Raw genomic sequence first — 14300 nt, forward strand, 5'->3', positions numbered from 1 at the left:
CGCAGACCCCCTCAGAGGCCCTCGCAGCCCCCTCAGAGGCCCTCGCAGACCCCCTCAGAGGCCCTCGCAGACCCCCCCAGAACGGTCCCGGTCCCACACCTGATCCGACCTCCTGCAGCCTGCACCGAGCCAGCGCCTGCACCAACTCCGCGGCCGCCATCACCGTCCCGCCGTCCACCGCCGCCCGGCTTCGAACCAGCCAATGGCGTGCGGCAGCCTCTCCCCCTCAGCCAATCAGCGCCGCGCTCAGCGCGCCTGCGCCCGGCTCCCGGTGAGGGGCGCCGTGGTGCGGGCGGCGCATGCGCGGTGCGCGGCGCCTGGGCCGGCGGTGAGGCGGGGGCCGCGCTCCCGGTGAGGGCTGAGGGGCCGCGGGGCCGCGCCCGCCCCGGGCTCCCTCCAGCGGCGCCCGGGTCCCGCCGCCCGTGTCCGTGCCGCATTGCGGGCCCCTTCCGCCCTCCAGACCCTCTCCGCTCCTCTCACCCTCGGGGCCAGGCCGGGCCGTCCCTCCCCCCCCCCCCGCCCCATCCGCCGGTGCAATGAGCTTCTTCGGGTTCGGGCAGAGCGTGGAGCTGGAGCTGGTGCTGAGCGACGGCGAGAGCCGGCGGCGGGTGGAGCACAAGACGGAGGAAGGGAAGAAGGAGAAGTATTTCCTCTTCTACGACGGGGAGACCGTGTCCGGGCGGGTGGTGCTCACCCTGAAGCACCCCAACAAGCGGCTGGAGCACCAGGGCATCAAAGTGGAGTTCATCGGGCAGATCGGTGAGGCCCCGCTGAGCCGCGCTCCCTTTCCCCTCACCTCCGTAGCACGGGTCCTGGGCATGCTGCTGGGCCTTGGGGTGTGGAGGTGGGGCTGTGCTCCTGCCCACCGGCGGATCCCTATGGCCGCACGCAGGCAGTCCATCCTCTGCTGGAGGTGGGTACCCTGGTGAAGGGAGGGAGCTCCAGCCTTTTTCCAGGTCATTGTTCCCTATTTCCTCGTCCTATTTTCCAGCCTCTGCTCGGGCACTGATTGCAGCTCGCAGATGCATGTGTTTTGGAAGGGGGTGGTGCCTGCTTTACCTCCTGCAGGTGCAGGGCTGAGCCTGCACGTCCCAGTAATGCGATTCTCCAGAATGGCTCTGCTGTTGGCATTGCTTGGGTGTCTGTCCACCCACTTTGGGAAGCAAAATAAGGGTGGTCAGTTGGGTGGGTTTTGCCCATCCATCCCAGGGGCTTCTGCAACCTCTGTTCCTCACTATTTGACCCGTGTGAATGAGCTTTCTTATGGTGGGAGTCTGAGATGAGATGAGCTCTTAGGCAGAAGCTCTTCCCTGTGAGGGTGCTGAGGCGCTGGCACAGGGTGCCCAGAGAAGCTGTGCCTGCCCCATCCCTGGCAGTGTTCAAGGCCAGGTTGGACACAGGGGCTTGGAGCAACCTGGCCCAATGGAAGCTGTCCCTGCCCTTGGAACTGGGTGAGCTTTCAGGTCTCTTCCACCCCAAACCAGGCTGGAATTCTTGATGCCTTCTCTTCAGCATGGCTCATTCCATTTTGACTCTGTTTCTCGAGTGCATGTCTGTGTGCCCCTGCATGGTTGGTTGGGTGGCTTCAAGTTGTTCAAAACTCGTGGTTATCCATGTGTGTAACCAATGCAGATTGAACGTTTCCTGCTCTCTCAGAGGAAGGGTGGCTGCCACACCCACCCTGGATCCCAGTGGAGATGTCCATGTTTCATCCCTGCACCCCAAAATAAGTTCAGGATCTTGGAATCATCATCTCACCTTTTAGGCACTGGAGCTGCTCTAAGGTCTCCCCTTCAGGAGCCTTCTCTTCTCCAGGCTGACCCAGCCCAGCTCTCTCAGCCTGGCTCCAGAGCAGAGCAGCTTCAGCCCTCGCAGCACCTCCATGGCCTCCTCTGCACTCTCTCCAGCAGCTCCACGTCCCTCTTGTGCTGGTATTCCTGGTGATGCAGCTGCATTTGGTGTCTGTAGCACTTTGACCCCCAGAACCACTGTGTGAGCTGTGGGCCTGCAGCCTCTGCATTGCAAATCATGTGCTGTAGGCAAGTGAGCTGGAGGTTTCCCCACCCAACCCTGATGCTGGTGTTGGATGATTTTGCTGGCCTCACTTGTGCTTAATGCTGCTTTTTGGAAGGGAAGGGGAGGTCCGGTAGGAGAGCCTGCAAACAACAGGGTGTAGCTAAGCCTGTTCCTCAGGAGGGAGCCCATTTGTTGATGATTGTCAGTGGAAATTAAGCATGAACTTCACTTCCTGCTCTATTCTCTGCTTTGTGCTGCCTCACCTGCTTCTCATTGCCCATTTTGGAAGATTTCTGAGCCTCACCTGGTTAGAATAAGGGCTCTGAAGTCACATTATCACCCCAGCAGGTATGGTAGGAGGTGCTGTGGCCACACACAAGCCCTTTCTTTTTGCCCATCAGGCAACTTTATTCAAGAGCTGAACTGTGTACCACCTTAATCCTTTCCATCTCAAACCAGCCTGCCTTATATTCCAGCTTCCCATTGTCACAAGGTCAGTATCCACACCATACATAGAGGTAGGGAGACAGAGGTGTAGTGGGAAGAACGGGTGCTCCAGACCAGGGTCCAGGCTGTGAACACTGTCCTGTGTGGCCACTGGTGAGCACAGAACCCATTTAACATTTCATTTTGCAGTGTCCTGAGCATGGTTTTGTTTAACCTGGAAACCCTGTAGCCCTGAAAACCTGCAATTACAACTTATACCTGTTTGGCATCCTAATGTCTTCTGAAGTGTGAGAAACACCAATCCTTCCTCCACTTAAGGCTGCAAAGTGCCAGCCCGGGCCCCTCCAAGGCAGCACTGACATTTGCCTCCCCTTGCTTTAAGTTCAGCCTTTGCTTTTTGCATTGTGTGGCGGGATAATCTGTCCCTCCTGTCACGTTAGCAAGCACTTCCCTCCCTGTGGACCTGTATTCAATGCAGAGAGCTGCTTTATTTATGTCACCTGCCTGCCCAGCCTTGATGGCACTCACTGTTTAGCTTAAGTGAGGGGTGTCTTAGTGCCAATACTTCCATTATGGAGACAGGGTGAGCAGAGGGGTGTATGAAGCAGAAATCATAAGCTGGAGTCTTGCTGTGCATCTCAAGGAGTGGGGAAGTGAGTCTCACAACTGTTCCTGACCACTACTAATCCTTCTTAGAAGTCTTCTCTGCACAGTTTAGTGCTGACAGTGAGCTTGGGCATGTGACTGTCTGATGACTTGGGGGTTTGTTTCTTCATCTCACCTTATCAGGCCGGCAAAGGCTTTAGCTTTTGGAAGGCCTGTGTGGGTGTCTGGTAGGAACAGTGCTCACACAGCCTTGGGAAGGGCAGGTTTCCTTGATGCTCAGCTGTAATACCCAGCTGTTAATGCAAATTGCAGCGCTTTATGTTTCTGTGGCTTTGTCCTAAAGGAGAAGAGCACTTGTGAAAGGGCATTAAGTGAGGAGACCTGCAGTTGTTTCTTGCATGCCCAAGAAGGTTGTGGGGAAACTGAAGCAATGGGCTGGTGTTGGTTACCTGAGCTGGTTTGAGCAGTGCTCTTCTCTCATCAGTGTTCATGTGTTATCCAGGGACTGGTGGAGCACCTGACTCAACCTCCTCCCCACACACTTGGCAGTCATGCACTGAGTGCTGGCTTACTGCAGGATTGGTGACAGTCTCCACTGTTATTCCCTGGTGGGAATCAAGACCACTCAAACTCTTTGTCGTGAAAGGATAAGCAGGAACAGCAGGAAGCCTCCTAGTCCTTGATTTTGCTCGGTCACTTTGCTGTTCCAGAGAAGCAGTGGTGGCGTTTTCCTCTCCTTACAGTGGCAATGCCTTTTCCCTGGAATATTGCAGGAGCCACTGGCCCCTCTTCTCAGCCAGTCTTAATTAATACTGACAGGAGGTGACCCACGTCCCTGAGGCAAGGTGAGCTCCTGATTTGGAGCTGGTGAGGCTGTACAGACCTCTTCCTGCTGCAGGGCCTGTGACATCTCCTGCCTTTCTTGCTTTTGCGGGATGGAGCAGCACAGCTTACCCTGCCCTTCTGTCTTCCCAGAGCTCTACTATGACCGAGGGAACCACCACGAGTTCGTGTCCCTGGTGAAGGACCTGGCCCGCCCTGGTGAATTCACTCAGTCACAGACGTTTGACTTCGAGTTCACCCACGTGGAAAAGCCTTACGAGTCCTACACGGGGCAGAACGTGAAGCTACGGTGAGTCCCCTCCTCATGCTGAGCCCAGGCCCTGGCTCTGTGCAGTGTGCAGGTGCTGGTGTTCACTGCATCCCTTCCCACACATCCTTACAAGCTTGGAATGTCATTCCCAGTGGATTTGGTGGGGCTGAGTTGTCTTGGAGGGCTCTGCTTTTATCAGCATGTATTTCACATTGAGGAGCTCCAGTTGACTGGAAATCCAGTCGCTGGCCCTTGAAGGGAGGTTGGAAAGTTGGGACCTGCAAGAAGAGGTGTGTCTCTGGAGACCAGCGTGATCTCATCTCTTGCAAAAGTGGTTTTACCATGTGCAAGCTGTTACTTGGATCTCCACCATGATACTCGGGCAGCTGAGGCTCACAAATGCATGGAAGCTTAGGGAAGCCTTTTCCATTAGAAAATTCCCTTCTGTCTTTTCCAACCCGGGGTATTGGCTGCTCCAGAAGCCAGGATACCTGTGAGACTGCTTGGCTAGTCCAGTGCAACCCATTCAGCCCCACATCCCTCCCTGCTTGTCCCTGTTGCTTCCCGTGCCCCCCCTAACAGGAGGGGACTGGCCTTGCAGGTATTTCCTCCGCGCGACCGTCAGCCGCAGACTGAACGACGTGGTGAAGGAGATGGACATAGTTGTGCACACCCTGAGCACCTACCCGGAGCTCAACTCCTCCATCAAGATGGAGGTGGGGATTGAGGATTGCCTACACATTGAGTTTGAGTACAACAAGTCCAAGTAAGTGTCTCGGGAGCAGGCAGTGGCTGTGAGGAGCCATCTGCTGCAGGGGACAGCTTGGGTTAGAAGCCTGAGGCACGTGTGTGATCCTCAAAGGCAGTCTTGTGTTCACGTGCTCCAGCAAGGCAGGTTGGATCCTGCTGAGGATCTGGGGGTTCCTCACCCTGCCCCATAGATGTGGGGGATCACATCTCTGTGATCAAGGCGTGGGAGGCTGTGGCTTCCCTGAGCTTGGAGCACAGCAGAGTGAGGCTGCTGCAGTAACTTCGTGTTCCCTATATTATCCTTGGCAAGATCAGTGTTTCCAAGTGTCTTCCAAGTATCAAGTCTGCTCTTTACCAGTCAGTGCGGCTGAAGTGGGACATTAATTCAGGCAGAGGAGTTGGGAACAGCTCTTTTTAAGCTAGTTTTGATGCACCTTTCCCAGCTGATGCTGGCAGACCTCCCTCTGGTGTAATACTGGGGTTACTTTTAATTGACCTAAAAGATTGGATTTGGAGGCTTTGGTGTCACGGTGCAGATACTGATTGTGGTGCTTTCTCCCTTCACATGCTAGGTATCATTTAAAAGATGTGATTGTTGGCAAGATCTACTTCCTGCTGGTGCGAATCAAGATCAAGCACATGGAGATAGATATCATCAAGAGAGAAACAACAGGGACCGGCCCCAACGTCTATCATGAGAATGACACAATAGCCAAATACGAGATCATGGATGGGGCACCTGTGAGAGGTGAGAAGGCAGATGAACCCTTTGGAATTCCTCTTCTTAGGAGTCTCTTGGGATGGGAACAGGAGTCCTGCAGTATCTTCAGCTGGATCTGTGTGCTCCTGTTTCACTGGTGGGCTCACAGCAGTTTCCAGAGGTGGTTAAATATGATCCCCTTCCTTCTCTGATCTGATGAGGAGGAACTGAGGCATAATGAGTTGCAATGACTTAAGTCTTGTGCTGAAGCAGTGGAATAGATGTAAATTCGCTGCTGGCATGGGCCACCAACTGGCATTGCTGCAGCTTGGAGCAGAAAGATGATGTTCTAGCTCCGTGCCAGTCTCCTGTGCCACATTCTCCTCTGCCAGAGAAAATGGCACCTTACTCATTTCTTCCTGCAGTGCTGTCTTGAAGGTCACAGCGAGTCCCATGCTCTTAGAAGTGGAGGTGGAGTAGCTGTCAGCAAGGGCAGAATCTGGCTATGGGTTTCTGAAGGGCGTCGAGATCTTCTTGCTCATCTTACCCCACTTGTGGAGGTGGTCACGATGTTTGTGGCCTAGTGAGGTGTTTTGCTGATGCTCTCCTAGTTCACAGCTGTGCATTCTGCCTGTGCTGATGGTTCTGTGCACTTCGCAGGGGAGTCCATTCCCATCAGGCTCTTCCTGGCTGGCTATGAGCTGACTCCAACCATGAGGGACATCAATAAGAAGTTCTCGGTGCGTTATTACCTCAACCTGGTGCTGATCGATGAGGAAGAGAGGCGCTACTTCAAACAGCAGGTGAGGAGCAGAGCTGGGTTTCTTCTCGGACCTGGGGACTGTCACTTGGGATCCAGTGTTAGAAGCACCTTCTGGGAATTTGGGATTCCCATGGGGAGAATCATGTTCTTGACTGAATAGCCATAAGGATATTCCATATACCACTACCCATATACCAATGAGAGAGTGCAAAGAGTGGTCCACGTGGGTCAGATGTGCGCGTAGCAGGTGCCTAACTGGGATTTCTTGTCCACTGTTGCCCCATGGTGGAGCTTCTCACCTTACCCATTCCAATGTGGTAGCCCATGGCGGTAGCCCATGGCTGCCCTAGATGTCCAGTGGGTTGCCTCTGTGTGCTCAGACCCTGGGGAGGAGCGCTCTACCCAAACATACCAAGGCTGCAAATAACCTCATGCACACATGCGGTGGAAGATGCCAGCATTGGCTGAGCTCTCACTGCTTGCCTGGCTCAGCCTTTGGGCCTGGCTGGGGCCAGGAGGAGGCCCCACAAGCCCTGACCAGGCCTGCTGGCTGTGTTACTGCAGGAGGTGGTGCTCTGGCGGAAAGGAGACATCGTGAGGAAGAGCATGTCCCACCAGGCAGCCATCGCTTCCCAGCGGTTTGAGGGGACCTCCTCGCACCCCGAGGCCAAGACCCCCAACCAGCCTGCAGAGAACAACGGCCGGCAGTGAGGGGCCACGCAGAGGATGCTGCTGTGGAGCCAGAGGGACAGCAGCAGCAGGAGGAGGAGGACAAAACACTAGAGAGACTTTGTGAAAACAAATACCCGTTTTTGACTTAATTCCTTTCTTCAAAGGACTCGCAGGGTGGGAAGGGATGGGAGGGCAGAGCGAGCTGCAGCACTGGTGCTGCGGAGCTGAAGGTGCCTCAGTGCTTCCCAGTCAACGACATTCCTCTGGGATTGGCTGCTTTGAGGCGTGTGCCCCGAGGCTGCAGCGCTGCCTGATCTCCTCTCTGCCCCGAGACCCTTTTGGTGTGGCAGCGGGGAGGGAGAGAGCAAGTGAAGGCCACATCTGCTGCTGCGTCCCAGCGGGGTGGAGGTTGCTCTGGGGCTGTGCAGGATGGATGTTGTCTTGCCTTTCTGAAACCTTCACGAGGGAAAAGGACACAGGGATTAGCTGGAAGGTAGAGGAGGGACTCGGACTGAGGTGTGACCTTCTTGAAGTGCTGAGTGTTATCCCCTTGCTGTCTCCCCTTCCTTTCCATGCTAGATTCCTTGTCACAAACAGCTGTATCATGTCACTGACTCAGCCACACTGAGCACGCTGCAGTGGCCTTGCCGTGGAGCTCCTGTGTGTCGTGGCAAGGAGGAGCTGTGCCTGGCAGGAGGGAGCGAGGCATGAGAGTGCAGGAGGAGGTGGCACAGGTTGGGCAGAGCTGTGAAGGTGCCAGTGCTGTTGAGTGGGCAACAGGAGGGGGCAGAAGGCTCCTGGCCAAGAGCAGTGCCTTCCTAGTGTTGTCCCAGCACCTGCCTGAGTGCCCCTCTCTGGCTGCTGCTGCAGAGCAGCCTGGAGAGCTCTCAAGGATGCTTTTGGGGTGTGAGACATCAATGGGGTCTCTCTTGGGAGTGGACTTACGGTGCACACGCTGTCCTGCTCATTCCTGTGTCCTTGTGGCAGAGCAGTCTGTAGTAGGGACAGACAGGGCAGTATAGAAACACGTGTGTACGGTTGTTTGCTTCCTTGAGCCTGTGGGATGAGGGTTAGGAATTACAGAAAGTGGATGAGATGGTTTTAAGAAGCTTATGGCTTGTGTGTGCTGCAAGATGAAGCCAAGCAGCAACTGGAAGGATGGTGGAGCTCTGTGTTTCCAGAGGCACATTCCTAAGGTCTGAGCTTGAAGGTCTGAGGGTCATGCTGTGAACTGAGAACCTGAATGTGGGCTTTTCCTTCCCTGAATTAAGCTTTTCCTAGTCTTCAGCTAAGTGAAATCATGAGAACATTCCCAGAAGGGAGTCATTCCTCCATTAACAATTAGATGTGGCTTTGTAGACTTGATGGAGTCTGGAGAATATCCACCCTGATTAGCTGCCCTTTGAGGATGCAGGGGGCTAGACCTCCTCCCAGATGGAGAGAGAGAAGCCTGCAGGAAATGCTGGGATGTGAGCTCTCTTGAGTGGGATTTGCCTGGATTTCCCTGTGAGTTGGTGGCTCACTAGGGTATCTTCTGCTTTGTTTAGTGGAGCAGTGCTGGTGGAGGGAGCGGGGCCTGGGTGGGAAGGGGAGCATTTTATGTACTAAGACAGCTACTGTATTCCAGTGATAAATGTGTGTTTCTGCTTGCCAAAGTAAGTTATCTTTTACTCACCACGTGCAAGGCTGTGGTTGTCAGTGGAGCTGGACAGATCACGCTGTTGTAGAGGACACTACTGAGCTCGTCCCTGCCCGATGCTGTGTCTCACCATGTGCTGCTCTCATCTGAAGATGTGGCTTGCTTTCTGCCCATGAGAGGGCTGTGCCGTGGGCTGGAGCTGGGTGTTCCTGGCGTCAGACAACTGCCCTGTGGCAGGGCAGAGGGTGGGGACCTGCTGCAGGCCCCGGTGGCAATGGAATCTGGATTTACTCCTTACTCTCCCTCTCTGTGTAGGGGGAACCTGTGCTGTGGCAATACAATCTTGTAGGGACAAGTGAAGCTCCCAGTGGGAGCCTCTGGGGATAGCAGACTATCCTTCCATGGCTTAGCTGAGCACAGCAGTACCCTAACACCCCCCTCTAGCTTCCCCTCGGCTCCCATCCCACCTGGAATTCCCATCCTTGCCTATTCCTCTTGCTTGTAGGCCACATGGTATCAAAGAAACCCCGTGGATGAAGGTGTCTCTGCATTCCAGGAGTGTTTTGTTTACTGGCTGAACAGCAGCAGTACTGGATGTGGGATAACAAGGCACAGTTGGGAGAGTTCTGTTCACCAACTGCTCACCACTTAGGGAGGGTTGACTTGGAGAAGGTGCATGAGTCGTTTGGGTTGATTTTTCCCTCCTCTGTGCCCCTCTCCCGTGTCCCTACTTGTGGACCCAGAATGTAGAAACGATTCCCATTTTTTCCTTCATCTAATGGACCATTCAACCTGTTGCCCACTAGGCCCTGTGTTTGTCTGGGGTGGAGCAGAAGTGCTGAGCCTCTTCAGAGAGAAGCAGAAGCATAAGGTCACTGCAGGTAGGAGAGAAGAGCATTTCCTTAGTGTGTAAGGGGCAGACAGCACTGGAGCAGTGGTGGCCCCTGAGGGTTCTGTTCAGCCTTTGGCTCATTCCCTCTTGCCCAGGCAGGCTGGAGCAGGGGCAGTGTGCAAGTACTCCAGCCAAGCAGTGCAACCTGTGATTAAGCCTCTGCTGTGTTTACATGTTTCTTAATTCGTTGTCTTTTCAATGGCTGTATTTTCCAACTTGGGTTTTTTTTTTTGTCTCTCCAATTAAAAAGAGCCAGCCCTGGCTGTCAATGCTGTGCACGACCTGGTCTGCTGTGGTTCATGGTGCCTGCCTCTGGCCTTGGGTTCTTTATGGTTTGAAGCCATTTTCCCCTAGTGCTGTGCAGTGCAGCCCTCCAGGAGCAGTCTGTCCTTTGGTAGCTTTGTCAGTCCTTGCTCTTCCTTTAGAAGCTTTGCTGATGAACCCTTATAGCTTAAAACGAGCAAGGTAGCTCTATTATCTTCCACTTCCCTGATAACCAGAGCTTAAATAACGTGAGGAGTCTGGTACCTACAGGAAGTTAACTGATGTGCTTTGCAGCAAGCAAGCTGGATGCATGTTTATATGTTCTTGTTCTAGTGATACCTTCCTGCAGAGAAATGTGCCTCTGCAGCACACAGAACCATACTGGCTCCTGTAGTAGATCCCCAAGGAGGATGTTTGGTCCCTGAGGAGCTAAACTGCAGATTTCCCAGCTATTACAAAGGAGAAGCTGCAGTGGATTCTCAAAAGCTTTATTTAAAAAGAAGCAAGTAACAGTGTGTCAGGAGAAGGGATGTGGAGCTGTGGATCATGAGCAGGCACATTTTGTTGCTGGGGTTGAGCAAGGGAACTTGGGAATTGGGCTGGTTTAGAAGGAGGCATCAGTGGCAAGGTACAAACTGTGCTGCTGGTAGGTTCTTAATGTGGCTTCTCCTCTTCCAGGCTCAAGACGAAATCAAACTCCTCTGCGTTGGAAAGGTAAGGGAGGAACAGCTGTAATTGGGACTTACAGGCAGTCGGAGTGAGGGCTGCCTCCGCAGGGAATAGCACCAGGAGTGCAGAGAAGAAGGTTCCTACCTTGTGTCAGTGGCTGGATGGAGAGCCGTTGTCTTGTGAAGAGCATCATGTTCTTGAGGGGGCCTCCATCTGTTTTGTGTGCCAGGTGGTGAGCCTTGATCTCGGAGAGCGGGATGAACCGCTTGGTCATCCGCACAAACTGCACATCCACCTGGGAAGTGAGGGGCAGCAGAGGAGGATAAAGCCTCCAGGCATCACATAAGATACTGGTGGAGGGGGATAAAGATCTTAAACTGAAGCAAATGCCACCTTATAATGGTGTGGAAGCTTTTCCTTGCTTAAGGCTAAAAGAACTTTGGGCTGCTCCTGGCAGATGATGTGCTTACAGCACTGTGAGCACTGGGCACTAGCAGCACACATCCATGCTGGCATGGGCAATACAGAAGGAAGCTGTGGGATGTAGCCAGCCTGTGAACAGTCACTTCCCTGTCATTTAGCGTGCCTCAGAACTACAGCTTGCTTTGTGCTAGGCTGAGAGTGGTACTTAAAGATGTTCTCTTTGCTAACCCAGAATCCTGCTGTGCGTGGATGTTAGTCTGCATCCAACATTCAAAGACTTAGGGAGATAGATTTGGCAGCCTTCTGGAAGAAATAGGGGAAAAGGCAGAGAAACTATCAGGATTGACCTTCTTGAGAGAGAACAGGGTAGCTAGGCCAGGCCAGAAGCTTAAGGAGACACACAGTACGATGCAAAGAGGCTTCTGCCTCCACTCAGCTTGCACACAGAGCTTGAAGCAGCTGTATTTAGTTTACTACATTACCATGGACCATTTGGGGTTCTCTTTTCTGCTGGAGGAATCGTAGTGAGGATTCTTCTGATCAAACTGTGTGTGATCAGGGTAAGCCTCCTTTACGATCTGAAGCAGAAAGGGAGAAGAACATGAGACATCAGTTCAAAGCTATTGTCAGCAAAGGCTATGAAATGCCCTTGAGCAAGCTGTGACTAGAGAGAAGGACTAATCCTGATGCACAAGCCAGCCTGGCTTTCCCTGCGCTCCATTCTCACAGGGAAGTCCATTTCCTTCCTTTCCATCTCTTGGGTCAAAGCACTGCAGAGCAGGACGGTTGTCAGTGAAGCCCCATCACCTCTTTGGAGTGCAATGCAGAGGAGCGCACCCAACAGAGGAAAACTGGGTAGAGGATGAGAGACTTTGTGGTGAGTTCTCCTCCTGCAGAAGCTGCTCTGTGCCCGAGGTTTTATTACTGACTAGAACTGAGTCAGATTTTGATCAGTGTGGAGCAAGCCCTGGCTGGAAGCACCCTGACATGCCAGCAGGAGAATAATTTAGTCCCACTTCTCCGGGGAGAAGTGCTTGTGTCAGCCCTGCTGTCACATGTACCCTTGAGCCTTGATGTCCCAGGCTCACCTCCTGCTCCCACTGGACAGCTTTTGCCCTCCTTTGGTGCAGAGACAGAAGCAGGGCTAAGGAGCTGTTGGATAACCCATTCCCTGCCCCAAAACACAGGGCAAGGAAGAGGCACTCACCTTGACAATGCCGACAATGCCAGGCTCTTTACAGTTACTGTGGTAGAAGAAGGCCTGCTGCCCCAGCTTCATGGCTCTCAGGAAGTTCCTTGCCTGTCAGGTGTAAAGAAGAGACTTTGAGCTCTTTGCATCAAGGGTTTCACTACAAGCAGCAGGAACAAGAGCTAACAAGAGTGCATGTGAAATAAAACCCAGGCTAAAGACAAGCTCCTGATGGTTAGAAAGCATGTGGGAACCCAGCAGTTCAGCAGAGCTGATCACGTATGGGGGCAAGCATGTACAGTAGTGGAAGCACACGTGGATTTTGTCTGCAGCGAGGCCTGGAAGAGAAAGCTGATGTCTGCTGACAGTTTAAGGACAGACTTGCAAGAGGTTGCCAGGGGGAATAAGGGCTGCTCAAAGCAAAAGGAAAACTGGATGATGTAACAGAGCATTGCCCAACCTTTGAACCTCAAAAGCAAATCCTTTTTCCAGGCAAAAGAATAGGTTACCCATTTTCCCAGTGCTACTGCAGTGCCTTCCCCTGTCGTGTGCTCCGTACCTGGTAGTTTCTTACTCCATCCCAAAAGGTGGTCTGGTTGGGCTGAGCTTTCAAGTCCTCAATGCTGAACTGCCAAATGCAACGAAAAAACAGGGGTTTGCAGGGAGACAAACGGGGTTTGAGAAGTAAAGACACAACAGCGTTCATCCCGATTGCCTGAGCCTGTAACTCAGCGCTCTGGGGATGGCAGTGACACTGCTGCTGTACCCTGCTGAGGAAGGGGGGTGCAGGTGCTTACTTTCACATCCACTCCCTTCTCCAGCCTGCTCTCTGGTTCTGATTTCAGCAGCCAGTGGCAGTACGTGATCTTGCTTTCCTCCCCACCGGAGTCAGACTCCTTTGCCTTCTTCCAGTTCTTCCACCCCGACTTGGAACTCCCAGCTGGAGCTTTTGTGGACTTCTCCTCTTCCTCCTTATCCGAAGCCTCCTCCTCGGTTTTGGCAATTTTAGCATCAGGCTCTTTTTTATCTTTAAAAGAGACAACAAAACATTCAGATAAACCCCATTTTGTTCCCAACAGGAGTGACGAAAGGCTAAGATGATGCTTATTTGCTGGAGTTTATTAAGCAGAGGAGTGCCACAGATGAGCCAACTGGGCACTTTGTTCACCTTCTGCTTTAAACACCACAGAAGAGTGCCTCAGGTGCCCGGTTCTTGCTCTTTGGGGTTTTGTCTGTGCAGACACCAGTGTCCTGCTGCTCCACTGGGCACACGCAGGTGAAAGCTCTTTGTAAATGGGCGTGAATTGTGTTTCTTAACCACCTGGCGTTGTGAATGCACCACTGTCCTCATCTACAGCCTGGTCTCGGTCACCCCTGGCTGCTCAGCCCGTTTGCACGGAGGAAATGCTGTCTGAAACCCGCGCGGGTTAAGATGACTGTCTGCAGTTTCACTACAGCTTGAGACCTCAAGAGACTTAGTGAGGATGCCAGCACAGACCTGCTACTGCCGCTTTGTCTCTCTTCCTGCTTGGCCAAGGCATCTCCGCTCTCTTGGAACGATCTTCTCTCCGCTGGGAAGCTGCCGTTGAAGGAGGGAAGAGGGAGCAGCGCTCAGGTAAGCTGAGGAGAGCAGCGGCAGGGCAGTAGAAGCCGCGCCGTGAGTGGAAGAGTGAGCGGTTTCCTTCCCCGGGCCCAGCCGTTTCCTCTATCAGTGCTAAGGCTGGCACTGCCTGAGGACCACACCCGCGGTGCCGAAGGCAGGACCCGCGCTGATGGACACCAGCAGCAGGGCAGCTTCGCCCCACGCTGATGGAGGAGAGGCCCCGGGGTGCTCGTCCCGAGCGCGGCCCCCCCCCGGCCCTGCCCTGCCCTGCAAGCGGCGCAAGGCGAGGGGGAGCCTCCCACCCGGGGCTCTGCCTCGACTTGTTACTCGCTGCTTACCGCCCGCAATCCCCCTTGGGCAAGGGCTGGCGCGTCCAACCGCTGCCCCTTGGCACTGACCCGGCTCCGGCGGCATCAACTTTTCCACCTCCCGTGCCAAGCGCTCCCTTCCCTCCTTGCCCCCCCCCGGCTGCCCCTCACCGGTTCCTCTCCTCCTGCTGCTGCCGGGCGCGGTCCAGCTGGCACCGTTACGCGGACGGAGGCGGCAGAGCCCTCGGGCTCGCCCCCTTCCCGGA

The 14300-nt window shown here is 54.0% G+C and overlaps 3 protein-coding genes across 3 annotated transcripts in view; 1 reads left to right on the top strand and 2 right to left on the bottom strand.

Annotated features, from left to right (window-relative positions):
- The window catches only part of B3GAT1 (beta-1,3-glucuronyltransferase 1), a 177308-nt gene that overhangs the window by 87220 nt on the left and 75788 nt on the right, over positions 1 to 14300 (bottom strand). The window lies entirely within an intron of this gene.
- On the top strand, positions 301 to 9856 carry VPS26B (VPS26 retromer complex component B). The gene is made up of 6 exons (XM_061475985.1): positions 301 to 759; positions 4045 to 4201; positions 4764 to 4928; positions 5485 to 5660; positions 6273 to 6415; positions 6940 to 9856. Exons 1-6 carry the CDS (start codon positions 537 to 539, stop codon positions 7084 to 7086), a joined length of 1011 nt encoding a protein of 336 aa, XP_061331969.1. The 5' UTR covers positions 301 to 536; the 3' UTR covers positions 7087 to 9856.
- On the bottom strand, positions 10317 to 13664 carry THYN1 (thymocyte nuclear protein 1). The gene is made up of 7 exons (XM_061476066.1): positions 13622 to 13664; positions 12921 to 13150; positions 12683 to 12751; positions 12142 to 12234; positions 11417 to 11512; positions 10656 to 10806; positions 10317 to 10543 (listed from the first exon to the last, which is right to left on the bottom strand). The coding sequence occupies exons 1-7, from the start codon at positions 13662 to 13664 to the stop codon at positions 10497 to 10499; spliced, it is 729 nt and encodes a 242-aa protein (XP_061332050.1). The 3' UTR covers positions 10317 to 10496.

The sequence above is a fragment of the Pezoporus flaviventris genome, unplaced genomic scaffold (assembly GCF_033815535.1).
Source record: "Pezoporus flaviventris isolate CSIRO_AGI_PZ_B2104156 unplaced genomic scaffold, CSIRO_AGI_Pfla_v1 ptg000093l, whole genome shotgun sequence".
Taxonomy (NCBI): domain Eukaryota; kingdom Metazoa; phylum Chordata; class Aves; order Psittaciformes; family Psittacidae; genus Pezoporus; species Pezoporus flaviventris.